The sequence below is a fragment of the Nerophis lumbriciformis genome, linkage group LG28, assembly GCF_033978685.3.
Source record: "Nerophis lumbriciformis linkage group LG28, RoL_Nlum_v2.1, whole genome shotgun sequence".
NCBI classification, from domain to species: Eukaryota; Metazoa; Chordata; class Actinopteri; order Syngnathiformes; family Syngnathidae; genus Nerophis; species Nerophis lumbriciformis.
Window position 1 is genome coordinate 23833228 of NC_084575.2, and position 23468 is coordinate 23856695.

At 39.5% G+C, this 23468-nt stretch overlaps 1 protein-coding gene across 3 annotated transcripts in view; it reads right to left on the minus strand.

Moving 5' to 3' along the window:
• The window catches only part of frmd4ba (FERM domain containing 4Ba), a 95457-nt gene that overhangs the window by 23412 nt on the left and 48577 nt on the right, over nucleotides 1-23468 (minus strand). For all 3 annotated transcript variants that reach the window (XM_061923937.1, XM_061923936.1, XM_061923935.1), the window contains exons 8-11: nucleotides 12957-13040; nucleotides 9485-9550; nucleotides 8798-8855; nucleotides 8220-8306 (exon numbers count right to left, since the gene is read on the minus strand). In XM_061923937.1, coding sequence (XP_061779921.1) covers nucleotides 8220-8306; nucleotides 8798-8855; nucleotides 9485-9550; nucleotides 12957-13040 — 295 coding nt within the window. The remainder of the gene's footprint in view (nucleotides 1-8219; nucleotides 8307-8797; nucleotides 8856-9484; nucleotides 9551-12956; nucleotides 13041-23468) is intronic.

A 23468-nucleotide genomic window follows, 5' to 3' on the forward strand; every position in this document is an offset into this window, starting at 1 on the left:
AAGGACTCAAAAAAATCCCTCTGGCAACACATTTCAGGCAGTTTGTTCTCGTGTTACCATCGCATAAAAAGTGCAAATGGGCAGTCGATCCGGTAGTGACAGGCTGTAGAAGCAAACAAGTCAATATGTAAGAAAAAAACAGCATGTTGGTCCTTTCTATGGGAAGTTTGAATAAAAAAAAAATAGAGGTATTTTGCTCATTTTCCAGGAATCAGTTGTTTTTTTTCCACCAAAGAACTTCCATCTTTTAAAATACCACCTTAATAACACAAAATGAGTAACAGGTCCACATTAATGTGGATTAGGGTTGTCTCAATACCAATATTTTGGTCCCGGTACCAGTACCAAAATGTATTTCGATACTTTTCGATGCGTTTCTAAATAAAGGGGACCACAAAAAATTGCATTATTGGCTTTATTTTAACAAAAAATCTTAAAGTACATTAAAGACATGTTTCTTATTGCAATCAAAGAACAATTTTGTCCTTAAAGAAAATAGTGAACATACTAGACAACTTGTCTTTTAGTAATAAGTAAGCAAGCAAACAAAAGCTCCTAATTTGTCTGCTGACGTATGCAGTAACATATTGTGTCATTCCCAATTCTATTATTTTGTCAAAATTATTAAGGACAAGCTGTAAAAATTGATTATTAATCTACTTGTTCATTTACTGTTAATATCTGGTTATTTTCCGTTTCAACATGTTCTATCTACACTTCTGTAATAAACTTCTGTAATAAACACTTATTCTTCTGTTGTTTGGATACTTTACATTAGTTTTGGATGATACAACATACATGTAGGTATCGATCCGATACCAAGTAGCTACAGGGTCACACATTGGTCATATTCAAAGTCCTCATGTGTCCAGGGACATATTTCCTGAGTTTATGAATATAATATGAATTTAAATTATTTTTTTAAAGATTTTGTGACGATAAAAAATATTCATGTAATCATGTAGTATCCACTAGATACACTCTTGTAGTTGGTATCATTACAGTGGATGTCAGGTGTAGATCCACCCATGGCATTTGTTTATAGTGACGCCGTATCCTCCTACGGTGTGTAGTAAAGCATGTTTAGCTATTCCTCATCCTGCAGGGATGATACTTGTAAAAAAGTCACTTTATTTGTCGCCATGGAGGCGAGGATTAGTGATTTAGAAGAATCTAAAACACTGCCGATTGCGGATGGACATTAGCCGCTAACTAGCTAGCCATGTTTTAAAGCACCTCTTCCCGTGGGCGTTTCAGTGTCATAGCTTTACCTTTACCGTTAGTTTTTAAGCCAAAATGTGTTCCTTTTTCTGTCTACACCCGGTGTCTGCTTGTAAGTACTCTGTGATTGCGCGCTGCCGAACATGCTCGTTTGCTCGTAAAACCAGTAATGTCACGATGTGACGACGACGCGCCGTCATGCCTATAAAAAAAATATATGGCGAACCGGTACTTTTCAAACAGAGTATAGTACTGTTTTTGATTCATTAGTACCGCGATAGTATACTAGTACCGGTATACCGTACAAAATGTTAGTTTTTTTGTTTACATGAATGTGATGTTTAAAGGGGAATATTATCACCAGACCTATGTAAGCGTCAATATATACCTTGATGTTGCAGAAAAAAGACCATATATTTTTTTAACCGATTTCCGAACTCTAAATGGGTGAATTTTGGCGAATTAAACGCCTTTCTAATATTCGCTCTCGGAGCGATGACGTCACATCGGGAAGCAATCCGCCATTTTCTCAAACACCGAGTCAAATCAGCTCTGTTATTTTCCGTTTTTTCGACTGTTTTCCGTACCTTGGAGACATCATGCCTCCTCGGTGTGTTGTCGGAGGGTGTAACAACACGAACAGGGACGGATTCAAGTTGCACCAGTGGCCCAAAGATGCGAAAGTGGCAAGAAAGTTTGTTCCGCACACTTTACCGACGAAAGCTATGCTACGACAGAGATGGCAAGAATGTGTGGATATCCTGCGACACTCAAAGCAGATGCATTTCCAACGATAAAGTCAAAGAAATCTGCCGCCAGACCCCCATTGAATCTGCCGGAGTGTGTGAACAATTCAGGGACAAAGGATCCTCGGTAGCACGGCAAGCAATGGCGGCAGTTTGTTCCCGCAGACGAGCGAGCTAAACCCCCTGGATGTCTTGGCTCACACCGTCCCTTATGCCACCGAAGATGATCAAGAGAAGAATATCGACCTTAGCTTCCCTGGCCTGCTGACATCAACTCCAAAACTGGACAGATCAGCTTTCAGGAAAAGAGCGCGGATGAGGGTATGTCTACAGAATATATTAATTGATGAAAATTGGGCTGTCTGCACTCTCAAAGTGCATGTTGTTGCCAAATGTATTTCATATGCTGTAAACCTAGTTCATAGTTGTTAGTTTCCTTTAATGCCAAACAAACACATACCAATCGTTGGTTAGAAGGCGATCGCCAAATTCGTCCTCGCTTTCTCCCGTGTCGCTGGCTGTCGTGTCGTTTTCGTCGGTTTCGCTTGCATACGGTTCAAACCGATATGACTCAATAGCTTCAGTTTCTTCTTCAATTTCGTTTTCGCTACCTGCCTCCACACTACAACCATCCGTTTCAATACATTCGTAATGTGTTGAATCGCTTAAGCCGCTGAAATCCGAGTCTGAATCCGAGCTAATGTCGCTATAGCTTGCTGTTCTTTAAGCCATGTTTGTTTGTATTCACTATGTGACGTCACAGGAAAATGGACGGGTGTTTATAACGATGGTTAAAATCAGGTACTTTGAAGCTTTTTTTAGGGATATTGCGTGATAGGTAAAATTTTGAAAAAAACTTCGAAAAATATAATAAGCCACTGGGAACTGATTTTTAATGGTTTTAACCATTCTGAAATTGTGATAATGTTCTCTTTTAAGGTGTTTAATTAACACGCTATGTGCATATAATGTAGAATAAAAAATATATTCAAATGTGATCAACTAAAATTAATCCACACCAACCCTGTGATTAATCTGATGAAAAATTGCAACTGTTTGACAGCACAAGTTTTACGCACTCTCTCTTTGCTAATGGGCGCAATTTTAAATGACATCATCTAATAGCAGAGGCTAGGAGAGATTTGGCAGGACAGAAAGTCTAGAGGAGTTATAATTGATACACTTCTATTTAGAGACCATGCAAGTGCACGGTGCAAAATAGGTGTGGGAGAGCCTTGCACTTCTCTCTTCTGAGGAAGAGTGCTGGAAATATATCAGGGATTCTCTGTCAGAATGACACATCTGCTCATCAGAAACGGGACTCACCTAACTCAACTAACTCCACTTTTATAAAAGATTACAGTAGAGATGGGTGCAAGGAAGAAATTGTAACTATTTTGTATTCATTACCACATACAAACAAGAAAAAAACACAAGCTTGTCTGAAATTCGATAAAAAAATTAACATATTGAACACAAACTTTAGCAGTGCACAATTAAAATGCATGATAAATAATAGGCGGGATGTGACAAAGGCTTACCGTGAAGGTTATGTCTTAGTTATCCATACTGAATTCCTGGTGTAATAAATCCTGACTTTGAGCTTCCCACAGGGCTTGAGCTTCCTTGAACAATGCTGGCTCTTGTCTGTTCTCAGAGAGACAGATAGGTGTTGCAAGAGTTTCAGCTGAATGGAGCTGAGAGCCACACCCCTTTAACCACCCCCGTCCTCTGACATCACCGACGCCTCACGCTTTGTACCGCTCGGAGCTGCTCCCTCTCTCCCCTCTATCACACATGGCTCTTCTGTTTTAGTTAGACCAGACAAACAGGTTGTATACACTTTAACAATGTACGGCGAGTTTTAAAAAGTACATTCTGCTTCACTTCATAACTCCAAAAATAAGCATGTCGATTATTCTTATTCCATTCTGCTTCATCTACAACTTACGGTGTTGGTTAAGTTCCACTCTCTAGGGAAAACATGCAAGGAATCTGGTGTACTTTGGTCTAATCATTAATAGACTATCGCTCCTTTTATGTGAAACTTGAGCAGTCTGTCAGGTATTTGGTCCACGAAACTGTAGATTGATACAATATTTTATACAGCATGAAACTGTATCATTTTAGTATGAAAAAAAACCAGTTCATACTATCCATTTGATTGTTCTTTACAATCAAAATCTCCATTACCTAATTATGATAAGGCATCAAATGTCAGTCTTCATTTCACTTAGTAAACCAATATGTCTTATCAAATAAACAACAATGAAACAAATGGTTGCTTTATTATAAAACAATGGCACCCCCATCGCAAATTAGCACCCACTAGTCACTATCACTTAGCATCATTAACATTGTGTCAACAGATAGCATTTTCATCGAGTTAGAGAAACTTCACACCTGCGTGCAAGCACATTCTGTCTGCAGAACATACTGCAGGGACTACTGCTGAGGCCAAAATATGTCAGTGATGTGACACACCTTAAACTCTGCAAAGGCAACAACCATGAGACTAAAAGTGGTTTTCTTTAGGAGATAAAACCACACTGACAAAATGTGATCTTTACAGGCGTTTTACACAGCTTCTAGGTAGTCAAAACAAAACAACTTATTCAATATCTGATAACAAGTCTGAGCCTGGCCTGCACGAAATCGTCCACCCCTTCAGAAGCACGTCACACATGATTGCTGGCAAGTCTCAACATTTGATGCACTTTAGTAACATGGTGTGAGATATGATGGATGCCAAAGGAATTCATTATTTAGCTTGTTTTCTATGTATATTGATTCAGATGTATTAAATTCTATGTTAATTTTACAGACAAAATGGACATTGCCACTTGAAATAAAGAATAGATTTAAAGGCTCTGCTTTCACCGTAGATACTGTATATACACCAACATTTAGTCTGAAACATTGTCTAATTACCTGCTAACTTACAAGTCCTAATAATTGAGGAAGTAAACAGATGGATTATAATTTGGCAACTCGTTTGTTTGTTTGAGAAACACAATTATTTTCCATGCATTGCTCCATCTAACTCCACTAAGCAGTTCAATAGTCAAATGTACTTTCATCATCATCATCATCTCTCTTTATTTAAAAAACATAAAAGTCCATAAACATAACACTTTTATATGATTTGTAAGTGCTTTGTAAAAGGGGAAACTCCCAGGAAGATGGAATAGTTTATAAGGGGGAGCCTTCATCCCAAAATGAAAGAAGTCCTAAGACTTGTAATGATCATTTGAAAGATGAAAAAATACTGTACAAAAGGTTGCATGTTATCCCCCAACAACAGGAAACTAGTGTATACTCGAATTCTTGAACCCTACCCACCTAGATGGCTAAGAACCAATGTAAGCCTCAGGGGCTTGTTGCTTCCTATAGAACATCATTGCCACAAAAGTGATAGCTTTTGAAAACCAGTGTAACAAAAGAACCTTCTAAATCCACAGGTCCCTGCCATATAGTGGCTATAAAAAGCCTTCACAGCTTTGAAATTGGACCAAGGCAATGCGTACTTGTAAAAAAATGTGTATTTTCATACTTCTACAGGCAACTTCGTGCCATTTGATTTTTGAATACTTTTTCCTTATTTACCTATAGCCTTGAATCCCTAGCCCCAAAGCTGATAATATATTTCCCACCTACTCTTTGCTCTCTCTTGACTGGCATGGGAACCAGGATCTTCACGATGCTTATTTACACAATGGATGGATCATTAACTATGTCTAAATCCAGCAATACACATACCAAAGGTTTGTAAGGTTTATCCATCCTTTTTCTTCTTTTTATCCGGGTTGCGGGACTAGCAGTTTCAATGGAGATACCCATACTTCTCAGTCTCTGGCCATCTCTTCCACTTCCACTAGAGGACACTGAAGCATTGCCAGGCCAGTTGCAACACTTAATCACTCCAGCATTTCCTAGGTATACCCTGGGTCCATTTCCCTGCTGGGCATTCCCAGAACACCCCATCAGAGAGGCATCCAGGAGGCATCCGGGCCACCTCAACTGGCTACTCGATGTGAAGTATCAGTGGCTCTACTCTGAGATCCTCTTGGATGACGAAGGTCCTCTTCAGGAAATCATTCCGGCGGCATTTACCGTATTTCTCGGACTATAAGACGCATTTAAAAATCCTTTCATTTTTTCTCAAAAATCGACAGTGTGCCGAATAACTCGGTGCGCCTAATGTACGGAATAATTCTGGTTGTGCTTACCGACCTCAAAGCTATTTTATTTGGTACATGGTGTAATGATAAATGTGACTAGTAGATGGCAGTCACAAATAAGAGATACGTGTAGACTGCAAGATGACGCCAGTAAACAACAGCAAAACATTAAATGTTCAATTGAGAATATAGAACATTACATACGGCGCTCAAGAATCTGTCAAAATGTTTTAGTCAACTTTGGTAAACTATGAAGCCGCACCACTTGAGGATTGTCGGACCATTACGGCTACCATAGTCAGACGTACTGTGCTTCAACATACTTGTATTATAATGGTGTGTGTATAAGGACCGCAAAATGGCACCTATTAGCAGACATATTACCTGGCGTTTTGTTTGGCAAAATTATGCAAAAACAACTTTTCTTACCTTCTGGTACCTGCTAAAGTGTATTTGGATTCTGCATAAGTCCTGAAAATGTGCGCGCGTCCGCCATTGTAGTCTGTGACGACACTGTAGTCGATAAGCTTCTTCTTTTTTTCTATCTCCTTGTTATGGGGCATTCATCCTCCGCTGTTGCCATTTCTAATATAAAGTAACGTAAAGTTGTAACTTATATCTGTCAGTAGACTTGCTATGGAAGCGCGAAAAACTACCAGAGAGTTCCGGTCGGACGGCTTTTCACGGGACACATTTCCAGCGTTGTTATTGCACTAGTGAGCCACGGATTAGGAAATGTTGCTTTTTTATTGATTTAAGTAACGTCTGAATGTCATTAAAACAGTTAGCTAAATTTTTTGACACTTCTTCAACTCCCGTTCTTGCACGCTACACCGCTACAACAAAGATGACGGGGAGAAGACGCTGTCGAAGTGGAGACACGTCGGTCAGAAAGCGACTTGAAGATGGTCTGTAAAACATAATCTATGCAACATTCTGACCAAAGAACTACCATTAAATGTTATGTAGACCACTAGGAAGTGTTTTAAATTTGGAAAACAAATCCTAATATGACTTTTGTGCCAAAATAGACCTGAATAGACCCACTCATCAACAGTGCGCCCTATGGTCCGAAAAATACGGTATCCACGATCTTGCTTTTTAATAGTACATAAGGTTGATAGATCGTAAAAACAAAAATGTGTACCAGAACTTGTTTGTCGGCTGCTCCCTTCATGGTCACCACAGCAAATAACTCACTACATTCTGCCCTGCTACAATCCTGCCATTTGTCCAACTACAGTAGAACCTCAATATACAAACTGGTTCTTGGTTCTTCAACATGGTTCACTAACCAAAAAGTTTGTATAGTGAAGCAGAGTTCCCCATAAGATTCAATATAAGCATGACTAATTGGTTCTACCCTAAACAAAAGTCCTTACTTTAGTAAAAGCAAACTGCATTTTCAAGACACTATCATGTATATATATATATATATATATATATATATATATATATATATACAGTATAAATATACATATATATCTAACCAACATAATAAAGGGGTAATAGCTCAACAATCTCTATTCTATCCAAACAACACAACATTACAGCAAGCTTAAAATGTGAACTGAACACGCACACACACACACACACAAGCTCCAAAACAAAAAAACAAAAAAACTAAAATAATTTTACCTTGTGTCTGAGAATATGTGTGGCATTGTTGAACACTCTGGGGGTTTCGGAGTGATAAACGAGCAGTGGCCTCATGTAGTCACTGTTAGCGTTAGCACAAACAAGCAGTGTGAGGCGATCCTTTATCAGCTTGTGTCCAGGTAGTGCCTTCTCCTTCGCTATTATCAAGGTCTGCTCTGGCATATTTTTCAGTCTCATCGCAACTAAAGACTTGCTGCGGAACAAAGACTTCTTTGCTGATAAAATCCTAGAAATTAAGCTGCCGCACCCCCGCGACAAGCGGTAGAAAATGGATGGATGAATAAATGAATGAAGTGTTCGTACGCCGAGACATGGTTTGCACACAAAGGCATATTTGTCGCGATGTAAACATTCGCAAACTGAAAAGGACGCAAATAGAGACGAGGTCACCATTTGTTCAGCAGAGACTAACCTTTCTTGGTTTCAGCTTGTCCTGCAAGTCGTACTGGCCAATGCCCTTGTAGCTGACACCTAGCCACCAGGGTATTCCCTGCTTATCCTGAAGGAAAGCACAGAAAACAATTAGTAGGAGTAGATCTTCATCCATCCATCCATGTTATGCTATACGTCTTTATTAGGGTCAAATGTAAACGGAGCCTAACCCAGCTGACTGAACATTTGGAGTCTCCAATGAACCTAACTTTTTTTTGGGTAGTATGTCCCAATCGTTTCAATTAGGCTCACCGCTACAGGAAAATAAAATATAATGTTTAAGGGTGTGTCTACACCAGTTCCAACATGCTATTTAAGCGTGTTACAGATCGCCCAGCAAAGCCCTGCTTGAATGCAAATGGCCAGAGTATGTCATTTGATGGTGATACATGGATAAAATGTTAGTGCACAGAGAACTTAATAGAATTTAATAAAGAAATGTTTACTTATAGTATTACCAATAATTTAATTAGCATTTCAAAACAACTGTGCTGTAGTGAACTGTACAACTGTATAGCTTAATAAAGGTGTTAGTATCACTGAGGTCACTGATGTTACCTTTACGGGGTAATAATGGACGCCATATGTTGGCAGGGACTCCACCAGGGCCAGATACCTACAGAGAAACAGAAACCAGTTATAAAGAGTATAGCCACATTATCCTTAATCACTGTCAACCTGTGATCGTTATACAGCCAACGATTCGGGAGATAAAATGCAGTCATTTAGAACACACACTGGCGATCAATCGATTCGTTTTACAGCCCGGCAGAGGGAGGGAAAGGCCACTGATCAATTCAGGGACACACAACATCAATGCCATCAATGACCAAGAGTTGTACTAACCTACAAGCCTGTAATAAAAGGTTTACAATCAACACAATTAATCGCTACTCTGACTTCTCTGTGGAATTTGCATTCCAGAAACATTGTCAGCATAATTGGACATTCAAAATTGCCCATATGTGTGAAAGTGAGTGTGAATGGTTATTCATCTATACAGTATGTGGCTTGTGATTGACTGGCAACCAGTCCCGACTGTGTAATACTCCTCTCCCCTACAGTCAGCTGGGATAGGCCCCAGACTGTGAACAGGATAAGCGGTCAAAAATGCATTAACTAATGACATCCACTAATTAATGACACATTCTGGCATGGTGACAACTGCTGCTCTACTGTAACAACAGACATCACAATGCGGAAACAAGTTTAAAACAAGTGCATTGGAAATCATAGACTACTTACTTCACAATGGCTTGTCCTCTGGTCAGTCCCTTCAGTTTCTTGTAATGGTCAATCACTTTGTCTTCACTGTAATTAAATAAAAACTTTTGAATCAGAATTTTGAACACTACATACAGTAGACACACATGCACAAATACCATTTTTATATGATATTACAGTATAAACTTTATATTTCTATCTAAACTGTGTAGTCTCTGTACTTACAGTATACATACTCACGACCATAAGTAATTTACACAGTTGAATGAATCAAAACACATAGGAACAGGTAATATCTTGGGAGTGCGTGGCTCGGTTAGTACAGCGGTCGTGCTAGCAACTTCAGGGTTCCATGTTCGATTCCCGCAGCCGCCATCATAGTGACAGCCGTTGCGTTGGTTTAAATGTGAGTTAGATAATGGGTTTCACTATGTAAGGAGAATTGAGTCACTAAAGAAAAGCACTATATAAATATAATTCAGTTCACATCTGCAATATTTTCCTATGTTAAAAAAATAATATATATATATATATATATATATATATATATATATATTCATATATACACATACAGTACAGGCCAAAAGTTTGGACACACCTTCTCATTCAATGGGTTTTCTTTATTTTCATGTAGATTGTAGATTGTCAATGAAGGCATCACAACTATGAATGTGGAGTTATGTACTTAACAAAAAAAGGTGAAGTAACTTGTAAACATGTTTTATATTCTAGTTTCTTCAAAATAGCCACCCTTTTGCACACTCTTGGCAGTCTCTCAATGAGCTTCAAGAGGTAGTCACCTGAAACGGTTTTCACTTCATAGGTGTCATAGTTTTGATGCCTTCAGTGACAATCTACAAAGTAAATAGTCATGAAAATAAAGAAAATGCATTGAAATGAGAAGGTGTGTCCAAACCTTTGGCCTGTACTGTATGTATATATATATTTTTTTTTACTCGGGACGTCCCGCAGGCCAGGTTGTGGATGCTGGCGGGCCGGACCGTAGTTTAGGACCCTTGATTCTTTAAACTTTGTTACACCACATTTTACTGGCTGTTTTAGTTTCAGAAATATGTTTATTGAAGAATTACACACTGCAGGCCCATTGTTTTCACACTTGAGTACTACATGTGAACAATTGCACTTACATATTACCAGTGTACTATGAGGCTGAATTTGTAAAAATATGAATAATTTAGGGCTACTTCTGTAGACATATGACTATTTGGGGGGACCTTGAACTAGGGCTGCAAGGGTATTTTTATCAATATTGAAATCACAAAATGTTTTTGTTAAAAAATAGTTTCCCAAAAGTCTACAATCTACTTGCGGTAATGGGACCCTGGAGGTGGAGGGGTTGTGTGAACTTGATGTCATCATGTAATTTGTAATAAAATGGTCTGATAAAAAGGCAAAACAAGCACATATTTAAAAAAAAATATTTGTGTTTTTGTTCACAGGGTTTCCCCTACATGTAATGAGTTGTGGTGCAGCGCCACAGCAATATGAAAGTCACCACACCTTAAAAAGGACCAAAAATCCATTGATTTTAATCTTCAAGACGTATGCAATTGTCTTGATTGTCGGGGATATGGGGGTACAGCAATGGCAATTGCTCTAAGATTGCAAGACAGCTTCCCATAAAATGTCCCCCCAAAAAAGTGGTCAATTATGTACTTTTGTGTTCACATTTCATTGACTAAATAGGCGCGAGGATGCATTCAACTTTTTTTTCAGAATCAGCTACTTTCGTGAGAGCTGATGACATGGCACCCCAAACCATCACCCAACCATGCATATTTTGCATTTCCTTTGGAAATCGAGGTCCCAGAGTCTGGTCTGGAGGAAGACAGGAGAGGCACAGGATCCACGTTGCCTGAAGTCTAGTGTAAAGTTTCCACCATCAGTGATGGTTTGGGGTGCCATGTCATCTGCTGGTGTCGGTCCACTCTGTTTCCTGAGATCCAGGGTCAACGCAGCCGTCTACCAGCAAGTTTTAGAGCACTTCATGCTTCCTGCTGCTGACCTGCTCTATGGAGATGGAGATTTCAAGTTCCAACAGGACTTGGCGCCTGCACACAGCGCAAAATCTACCCGTGCCTGGTTTACGGACCATGGTATTTCTGTTCTAAATTGGCCTGCCAACTCCCCTGACCTTAGCCCCATAGAAAATCTGTGGGGTATTGTGAAAAGGAAGATGCAGAATGCCAGACCCACAAACGCAGAAGAGTTGAAGGCCACTATCAGAGCAACCTGGGCTCTCATAACACCTGAGCAGTGCCAGAAACTCATCGACTCCATGCCACGCCGCATTAACGCAGTAATTGAGGCAAAAGGAGCTCCAACCAAGTATTGAGTATTGTACATGCTCATATTTTTCATTTTCATACTTTTCAGTTGGCCAACATTTCTAAAAATCCCTTTTTTGTATTAGCCTTAAGTAATATTCTAATTTTGTGACACACGGAATTTTGGATTTTCATTTGTTGCCACTTCAAATCATCAAAATTAAATGAAATAAACATTTGAATGCATCAGTCTGTGTGCAATGAATAAATATAATGTACAAGTTACACCTTTTGAATGCAATTACTGAAATAAATCAAGTTTTTCAAAATATTCTAATTTACTGGCTTTTACCTGTATAACCCATTTACCATTTGAATGATCTGTCTGAGGCTTAATCCCTTTTGGATTGGCAGCAAAATTAGCGAATCAGCGATCCTGAAATATAAAACTGCCAGGGCATTTTTCGATTTTCATTCCGTTGTTTCTGTTGATATGGAGAATTTTACTTTGGCCTGTGTTAAATTGTACAATAATAACAATTATAAAGAAAGAGCAAAATGACATTAAACAATTACTAATAACACAGATTTGTTTTTAAATGTATGTATATATAGATATATATATATTTCTTTTTTAAAGAAAATATATGCATTATTGACTGTTAAGCAAATCATATGATGACATTTGACCACACCCCCACAAGTATATTGGCAAACTGGGGGAAACCCTGTGTTCAATATTAGTATTAACTTTTCAGCGTTTTGTCATGGGATGACACCTTTAGCTCTATCTATAATTTTTTGCAGCCTTTCGGGGCCAAATAAAAACCCAACCACGTTCTGCGGGTGGGCTGCGCATCATCAACTGGACACCATCTAATAACGGCGCTGCACCCCAAGCTCGACTCCACAGAAGACAGGGCAGTAAAAAGAGTTTGGTAATGCCGGTCGCAGTGGTCATGACTCATGGAGCTCTGCGACCATACCCAATGGCCCCCGGCTTGTGGGGGGGCTGATTCATAGGGGCTTCAAGACGAGCCACTGTTGCTTTCCTGCCGCCGCGAGCTGTGAAAGTGCTCGGTTTGACATGGCGGCAATCACCTTCATTTAATCGTGGCGGCCAAAATCAGGATCGTGATTAAAATTTGATTAATTGTGCAGCCCTACCGTGTACACTATGTGGCTTTCAGAGACTGCAAACTTACCAATAACTAAGAGACGGGTGCTTTCTGAGAACTTGGGTGGGCAGAACTGGGAGCTGTTTCAGATCTGATCTGGCAGTTTCAGTGCTGTAGACATAAATAAATAAAACAAGAAAAAATATTTATACATGCATAAAACAAGTCATTTCAAATGTTTCTCTGAAATGGGCATCAAGTTTTTCATGTATTCTTTATATCAAGGGCGAGACACAAAAAGACCCTAAGTTTGCACTGAAGATGATGGGAAACATATCATTATAGTGTAATTACTAGCTATATGTGCCATACATGAGACTCAAAAATGTCGGGCATTCAGTTATTCCCTTTCCCAGCCACAGTCACATTGTTCTGAAACTCTTGTGGTTCTAAGTAGATTATTTAAAATGTTTAGGGCTTCATAACAACAGCAATATCCATCCAACCATCCATTTTCAATATTATTAAGGTGATTTTGAAAAGCTGCACTGTCAGAAAAGTGTCTTTGTCTTTTTAATATTCAATACAAAGACTTTAAGCACTGTGTGCCAAGAATAAACATTAGCTTCACTGATGTCTTGCCAAGCTTAATATTTCAAAGAACACTGACGGCCTTTAAGTCATAAAGAATATTAAGAGACCTAGAGAAGACATAATAAATCCAACTACCAAAGCTACTTCAAAACATAGAAAGTGCTTGAAGATACCAAACGTACACAAAAGCGCATTGATTTACCTTCATTGAGTAGTTAAAGATTGACCCATGAGAGATTTACCCGCAATCTCTGGCTTCAAGTCCAACATAGACAAGTAAATACACAGACTGGCCAAGTTATCTGTGTAGTCAAATGCTGGTGTGCCCCTGCCAAAGTCTACGCTGAAGAGGTCTGACTCACTAACATCGAGTCGAAGGTAACGCACACAGTTTGTCCTGAACAAAAAGAGAGCTGGCCTGGCAAGCCAGTCCACTGGGGACCTAAACAAAAGCTATTCAAAACTCTTGGCAGACTCTATTGCCTTTGTTGGAAGGTTATGTTGAAGTCCGAGGACTGTCCAAAAGCAGTTCACTATTTGAAAATGAAACCAGCTAATCCTATAACATGAAAAATAAAAGGATTAGGGTTTCAGACCAATCGCCATTTGACCTTAAATTGACTTCTGTAATTGACAAATCAGGCCTTAATGGAATTTGACAGCAATATCTATAATGATCCAGTTACGTGAACTAGCTTACCAATCAAAAACAAGGTTGAGCTTTAGCAAGGGCAGAGGGGCTCACAGCTCCCTGTTGCTACCTCTCCCAGGTTGGCTGCATTTTGCTGCCACGGCACTATGCTGTGTGTTTGATGGCATACTTTTTATGAGGAGTTGGGGCCAGGCGTTGTCGGTGTGATCTACACATTACCCTGTCAGCAATCTGGAATTCATTACTACGTCTGTTATCTCCCCACAGCCTGGAGCGTGGGGCCAATTCCTACACACGGCACAGCCCAGCCCAGCGCAGCCTACCCAGCGTTCTGGAGATAATACTCCTGTGTCAGCTATTCTAAACAACTCACATGTGGTGATTGTGGAGGGGGGCACGATGAGAGAAAATGTTTCCGTGAATGAACCAATACCAGGCAACACTCACAAGTACCCTTGAGGATGATGGCAACAAGAACAAAGTGTTAAGTCAATGTCAATTGACAAATTAGGTCAATAGTGTGCAAGTGATTGGTATTTATTGAAGCAACTGAAGCAAATGGCTTTCAACAGTGAGCCGCCAAACGGATTTTTAGGAAGTTTTGACTCTGTTTTTTATTTATGCAAAAGGGAGAAGAAACATTTTCTTCTGTTTGCATAGACTTAATAAAAACATCAAGAAAGCCAATGTTCTCCTATCATTTTAATCTTCTAACACCAGATAACGTGCGTGTTTTTCATTTCCTCTTTCCACTTGTGCTTACTTTAGGGCTACAACAATGAATCCATCCATCCATTTTCTACCGCTTGTCCCTTTTGGGGTCGCGGGGGCTGCTGGAGCCTACCGGTATCCCTGCTGCACGTTTAAAATTATTATTTTGATTTGAAAAAAAGCTTCTATTTACCTTTAATGCTTTGGTTAATTGTTTAATGAATAAATCAGATCAAATCTGGACCGCAATGAGTGCTCGGAACTAAAATGTGGTCGTTTCTGCACGGCTGCTGCAATACAGCGCACATAAGCACATGTATTTGTGGCGGCTAACAGTTTTTATCTTCTATTTTTATCAATTCATTCATTTTTAAAGTGCAATTTCAGTGTTGATGATGTGCATTTTTTTGAGAAAAAAAAATGGTGTTAACGGCAAACATAAAAATGGTTGTTTATTTCAACTATTTTCCATGAGAGCTATCTAATTACTAATCAATAATCAAACAAACTAATCAATAGATTACTCGATTACTAAAATCTAGGACCACCTTTATCAAAGAGTGTTCTCATTCATCCAGGTCATTGTATTCTCAAGGTATGAAATCGATCCCAACTTGACTGTCTTAATGCTACTCTCACGCCATTCTGTGTGGCAGAATGCTCCACAGACACGCATGCTTGTATACTGCAGTAACGATTGCTTTGAGTAATCTTTTAATGAGTGTAACTACTAAAAATTGATAATATACATACCACATGGGGTGGCCGAAACTTTAAATACGTGCACAGGGTTTCCACACAGCCGCTGCAATAGAGTGTACATGAGAGCAGTGGTGCGTGTGTTGTGATCTGTGTGGCGGTGAACAACAGATAATTTTTATTTATATTTTGTTACCGTGCACATGATAAAAGTGCAATTTGAGTTTGAATTGAGCTTTATTTCGAACATGTACACTGTTGGCGTTAACACACTTTTTGTGTCTTTTTACGCATTGAAATCAGAAAGGAAGTGCATTTTCGGATGTCCGTCAAAGTAATGAACTTCCCAGTACAATAGCTACATTTTGATTCGCCGAAAGGTTTATCAATCACAAATACTGCCTCAGTTTGCACTCGGACAACTTTACCGCGAGGGGCTGTCAAAAGAAAGACTTCATGGTAAACACTAAGGAAAGTGTAAAGTCTACCTTTTTAACTTCATCCTGTGCCATGTCTCCAGTAAATTAGTTGTTTTAGTCTTTGTGAGTCCATGGAAACGTCACTTTTATCTCCCGCTGGATCGACATCGTTCGAGGATGGAGACAGGCTAGCTGTTAGCTTCAAGCTAACCAGCACCCGACCAGACTCCTCCACCCCAAAAACATACTTTGCAGGGCAATCAATAAATTTATGTATGCATAAAATTTTTTAATGAATTAAGTAACGTTTATGACAACATTTTCCAAAACACAATATTGAATGTGAGATATAACAGGATAATACATACATTTATCATTTGTTTTCAAAACGGTTACAAAAAAGTGGGACCCCAAAAATTTACTGTGGGACCCCATTTTTATGACTTGATGGGGTCCCTGGCACCCCATTTTGAAAATTCCTAGCGCCAATACTGATGTATACAAAATCAATATGATACATGACATATTACACGTATTTTAATTTGTCATTAAAGCATGTCCGAAAAGGAGAATTTCAGTGTTGATGATGTGCATTTATTGGAAAAAATGAAAGATGATGGTTATAGTAAGTAGAATTTTTTTTTATTTCACCTAGTTCACCTGGTGTCTAACATGTTTAGCCTCGTACTCAGTGGCCTAGTACCTACTCAGTGGCCTTGTGGTTAGAGTGTCCGCCCTGAGATCGGTAGGTCGTGAGTTCAAACCCGGCTGAGTCATACTAAAGACTATTAAAACAATTGTACCCTTTAGCTCCCTACTTGGCACTCAGCATCAAAGGTTGGAATCGAAAAATGTTTCCCGGGCGCGGCCACTGCTGCTGCTTACTGCTCCCCTCACCTCCCAGGGGGTGTACAAGGGGGTCAAATGCATAGGACACATTTCACCACACCTAGTGTGTGTGTGACAATCATTGGTACTTTAACTTTAACTTTTAGTTTCCCTAAAATTTGGATTGAGGCTATTAAGAGTGTTTCATCTGATTAATTGTACAAACGAATCAATAGATTAGTCGATTGCCAAAATAATCAATAGCTGCAGCCCTACACTGGTGGGTGGCAACATCTCTTTAAAAAATTATTTTAGAAGGTTTTTGCGAAATATGAGCGAGTAGAAATAGCAGAATATAAACATAACCAACATATCCAACACAACAGCTGTCATTTTGGTTTGGTATATTTGAGTTATACACACATAATATGTAACTTAGTAATTCAACCAATGCATGCTGATGCTAATTTCCAGACAGTGTCTAAAAAAAGTGTCTGAGATGCTAAGTTATTTGCATTTGCGAGACAAAAAATGGAGGCACTTATAAATTAGTACTGTACTTACTAGAGATGCGCGGATAGGCAATTATTTCATCCGCAACCGCATCACAAAAGTCGTCAACCATCCGCCATCCACCCGAACTAACATTTTATCAAAACCGCACTCGCCCGCACCCACCCGTTGTTATATATCTAATATAGACGATGCAAGGCATTAGTGAGGTTAGAAAGCTTTTGCCTGTTAAAGAAAGGAGACTGATCCAATGCAGCAGAGACATTCAATGCTTGCCACGCTGTCACGGCCCAGACGCACACCAGTGCGCAATCATCTGGGAGCCGCGCTGAGCGCACCTCCAAGCGCGCTCGCGCCACTCAAACTGCTGCAGGCAGCTGCGTTCTATCTTGTTTTAACATCCTGTGGCACTCTTCTGGGATCACGGCGGACGAAACTGCTCATGCTCAGGGTGTTTGTGGAGGTTTGGGGTTTTGCACAAATGTGATGCACCATGTTAGATGTCCCGGTTTTGTGACTGTCGTAGACATAAACAGCGTCGCAGCTCTTGCAAATCACGTAGCCAGCATTACTATCATCCTGATTTACAACCTCATAAAAACGAGTCCACGCTGAACTTTTCTGGCCTTTTTACCCCCTGGTCTTTAGTATTTCCTTTTTTAGTTTGTCGCGTACCACGTTTGCTGCCGGCGTTGCCATCTTTTTTTTTTTTCTTCTTCTGTTGTGGCGTGTTGCAGGTGCCTGCTCATTTTTCATATGTGGGTAACAACATTTAACTATGTATATATATTTCCGAATTGGTTTAACTGCCACCCGCCTGAATCTATTCAAAATCTAATTTTTTTTAATTTAAACCGCCCGACCCGCGGATAATCCGCGGACTCCGCGGTTGTGTCCGCAAACCGCGCATCTCTAGTACTTACATAGCCAAAAGTTAAATAATAGCTGCAATAATACATTGTTCGCTTAACCAAATCAAATTGCAACAATATTTGAAGCATAACCGCATGACATGTTTCCAAAAAAGGAGTCTGAATACAATAAATCTGAGCGCATTAATTCCCCATTCAGTAGGGGGTTGCCCCACGGTGCTACAACTTGACTCAAGTTGTCTACTATTGGACAGTTGACCAGGATCATCCTTTTTAAAGCAGCTGACTGCCAGAAGAGGAGGACTCCAGCTAATCTCACTGCTACAGAGCCCTTTGCTGATACTGTGTAAAGGAGGCTCATTTATACTTCACGCTTTATGAGGGGATTTATTGAGCCTCTTCAGCAGAAACAAAGGGGATCGCTGACAGGAAGGAGAAATACTGCCACAAAACACGGGGGATGCACCAGCGAAAAAGCCTAATTTGTGCAAGCTTTCATTCTTGCGGGAAGATTTAAAGTACAGCCTATCCCCGTGCCTACAAGCTAAATGTTCACACACACATTTTCCTAATCATATGACTCAAAATAAAGCTGTAAGAAATATCAATCAATGTGTACTGTATGAGCTCATTGATGCTTTTGAATAATGAGGCAGTCATCGTGCACAAACAGATGGTGCCAAGTTTGATGCGAGAGGACAAAGACAAGGGTTGGACAGGCAATCAAAGTGCATTTTCAGCATTGCACATTGGAGAGTGCATTCAAACATGCCTAATTTCTGAGGGGGGAACAGTTGTGTGTCCAGTGAGGACAGAGGCCAACATTAGGGCAAGACACTTGTTCTGCAGCTGAACCACACGCTCATGCTGAGCAGTGTATACTGCAGACCACAGCCAATGAATGCTCTTCGTTTCATTGCCTGGTAAAATAAAACAACACACCTTATCAGGCGGACAAACCTCTGTGAGGCCCACTAAGCTTATCTCCACTGCTGGGCAGATTAGGAAGGCTAGGTCTCCAAAAAGAGTCACACACAAATAGCATTGTCTAAGCAAAAATATGTATGTCCAAACAAAGTCATGATTAGGTTTCAATTACAATAAAAGGTGATTGTTGAGACTTTTGAAAACGTTGCATTCCTGCCTTCACAGGCGAGTTTCAGATTCATGTGGCTGGTGATTTCGAGAATCATTAACTGAGGGAAGTTGGCAAGCAATAAGTAGAAATCTGATCGAGGCTGGTCGAACGTTATCTACAGTACATATATACAAAGTAACACTTCCTGCTCCTGGAGGACGACATCACTTTGAGCAGAATGAGTACACTTAACTACTGAATGTATTGTATGGCACATTGTTGACATGCCTAACATCCCCAAATTTCAACTCCATTCATCATGGTCACAGTGTTAGCACCACTTAAACACAATTTCAGCTATAATGCATGCAGGGTTTCCCCTTGACTGACGCGGCTCGAGGGGTGGTCAATATGTCATCACATTATTTGCTATGATACATATGTATATTTTCTTTAAAATGGAAAAAAAATTATACATAACATACGGTTGTTATATACTTTTTTCCGTGGCCAAATTTTCAGTGCATCACTAGTCAATAATAAGTAAATGATAAACTATACATATATCCATTCATAATGTAATTACCTGACGGTGTTAATGTGTATGTTTGTGTGTCACAATGTTCATTTTTCTCATGGTCTGTGGTGGGGAATGAGGAAGTGTTGTGTGTCTAGGAGTGAAACACGGAGGCGGACGTGTGTGCACACAGGAAATACATGTTGGAATCAGGCCCATTGTTAGCATAAAATTGGCAATAAAAGATAAAAATAGCGTCTGACTTTGTGTGTGTGTTCTTCTGGACGCTACAATATATTGTATTACTATATCATGTATTCACGTAAAAACCCTCATTTTTTAGGTGTGGCGGTTAATATGTTGCCGTGGCACACCGCCACAATCAAACACATTAGGGGAAACCCTGGCATGCATATGGATATACTATATATATATATATATATATACACATTTTTAAAATGCAGTCAAAGTAAACACAAACAGGAGACATCAGTAGATAAATCTGCAAAAAAAAAATACAAACAAATACAAAATCTATATATTTTGTAATGTCTTTAAACAAGCAATGATATGTTTTTAAATGACATTGTCAAAATACTTTGGTATATAATTCCATGCCACTTTACTAAAGTATGTCACAACAATACCAGACCTAATTATTATTATCAATATTTAATGTGGATACAAATGTTACTGGATCACATTAGATAGTTGCAAGTGTAACCAATAGTGTGTGTTTTGAGAGTAAAATTATGCAATATTTTGCTAAATATGCACCAATCGATCGGCCGCATTCGGTATCGGACCATTTTTGTGAAGAAGTATGTAATTGGCCATTACTGTGGTTTTTTAATGCCAATTACAAACACCCATCCCGTCTAATTGACACTGTTTATTTTTGGTCCCCGGGTGACATGCGGCCAGCATCTAATTATGTATCTCCATACACAGTGTGGAGCCGCCCCTCTAAATTAATAATAATCGCCTCCACTATTAAAGTTAAAGTTAAAGTACCAATGATTGTCACACACACACTAGGTGTGGCGAAATTATTCTCTGCATTTGACCCATCACCCTTGATGGCAAATAAACTGCATTTTCTAGTTTAAGTTTCATTAACAAGTATTATTGGAGTACAAGGCTAAATATGTTAGACACCAAGAGCAAGCAAAGAGCCTAATAGCTATAGCTAACCGCTAAGATAGCTTGAAACACCACCATGAAATGAGTGCTTAGTAAAGTTTAAAAGTGTGCATGGAACCACGTTACATCAGAAAGTAAGCAGCTATTAACATGAAATTGACAAGTAGATTAATAAGAGTTAGCGAGAGAATAATATAACAACTGTTGGTGTGTCAGCACCAGTGTTTTTCAACCTTTTTTGAGCCAAGGCACATTTTTTTCATTGAAAAAATCCAGGGGGACACTATCCCATCCTCGTCGCCATTGTTGTGTGCCAAACTTGTCACTTATTTGTTCACTTATAGCAATCTAAGCTTAATAATACACCAAAAGAAAGCTTATTGTCTTTTTCTGCCTTTTATTCCCGCTCTTACTTTTTCCACTTCCAGGTGTCCAACACAAAACACGTGTCATCATATACTGTGTCCCCCGCCCTTAATTTCCCCTTACAATTAGAGATGTCCGATAATGGCTTTTTTGCCGATATCCGATATTCTGATATTGTCCAACTCTTAATTACCGATTCCGATATCAACCGATACTGATATATACAGTCGTGGAATTAACACATTATTATGCCTAATTTTGTTGTGATGCCCCGCTGGATGCATTAAACAATGTAACAAGGTTTTCCAAAATAAATCAACTCAAGTTATGGAAAAAAGTGCCGACATGGCACTGCCATATTTATTATTGAAGTCACAAAGTGCATTATTTTTTTTTTAACATGCCTCAAAACAGCAGCTTGGAATTTGGGACATGCTCTCCCTGAGATAATCCTGATACCCACTACAACTATTGGAAGTACTATACTTTGACTTTCACAAAGTGCATTATTTTGTTTAAACATGCCTCAAAACAACAGCTACAAAAACAATGAAGGCACACAGCTTCAGTCCAGAGTATACTAGAGTGATAAAGTAAACAATAACATAGTCCTCCTTTAGTGCAAAACTGCCTGGCATACTGTATAACAGGAAATTATAAACCGGGCTCAATCTGAACAGCCGATATGGGCATCTACATCAACTATATGATTTGCCTGAGAAGCTGGACAAGACAAAAAAAATAAAAATAAATGAAAATAACTTTTTGAAACCGATACCGATAATTTCCGATATTACATTTTAAAGCATCTCTACTTACAATGGTTCCGGTATTGTCCTGTGACCCGAGTAACCAATACATGACAGACACCACCAGCAGAAAATGTTAAAAAAATGAAACTCAATAGCCTATATTGACAATATAAAGCCGTTCTCATCAAATACCTGACGCAATTGTTCGATATGACTTCAAACCATAACCATCATTAATGATCTTGTTTCAAAGTAGGCTTACAAAGCAATGAGCTACCTGTTGCCACTTACTGGTACGGAATGGTAAATGGGTTATACTTGCATAGCGCTTTTCTACCTTCAAGGCAATCAAAGCGCTTTGACACTATTTCCACATTCACCCATTCACACATTGATGGCGGGAGCTGCCGTGCAAGGCGCTAACCACGACCCATCAGGAGCAAGGTTGAAGTGTCTTGCGTAAGGACACAATGGACGTGACTAGGTTGGTAGAAGCTGGGGATCGAACCAGGAACCCTCAGGTTGCTGGCACGGCCACTCTCCCAACTCCGCCACGCCATCCCCATCCCAACGTAAGAGAATTACATGGTTACTCTGCTGATCTCCAGACAGCACAGACACTCTACAACAGCACATTTGTAGATTTGCGGATTATAATTATTGGTTTGCAAAAAATCTTTTTCCGAACAATTAGGTGAAATTGCATAATTTCCCACGGCACACCAAACAATATCTCACGGTACACTAGTGCAGTGTTTTTCAACCTTTTTTGAGCCAAAGCACATTTTTGCGTTGAAAAAATGCGGAGGCACACCACCAGCAGAAATCATTAAAAAACGAAACTCAGTTGACAGTAAAAAGTCGTTGTCGCAATTGTTGAATATGACTTTAAAGCATAACCAAGCATGCATCAATATAGCTCTTGTCTCAAAGTAGGTGTACTGTCACCACCTGTCACATCACACCCTGACTTATTTTGACTTGTTTGCTGTTTTCTTGTGTGTAGTGTTTTAGTACTTGTCTTGCGCTCCTATTTTTGTGGCTTTTCTTCTTTTTTTGGTATTTTCCTGTAGCAGTTTCATGTCTTCCTTTGAGCGATATTTCCCGCATCTACTACATTGTGGATGCTATCTTTGCTCCGCAGTAAGTCTTTGCTGTCGTCCAGCATTCCGTTTTTGTTGACTTTGTAGCCAGTTCAGTTTTGTTCTGCATAGCCTTCCCTAAGCTTCAATGCCTTTTCTTAGGGGCACTTACCTTTTGTTTAGTTTTTTTGTTTAAGCATTAAATACCTTTTTACCTGCACGCTGCCTCCCGCTGTTTCCGACATCAACAAAGCAATTAGCTACCGGCCGCCACCTACTGATATGGAAGAGTATTACACGGTTACTCTGCCGAGCTCTAGACAGCACCGACATTTAACAACAACACATCATTTGCAGACTATAATTACTGGTT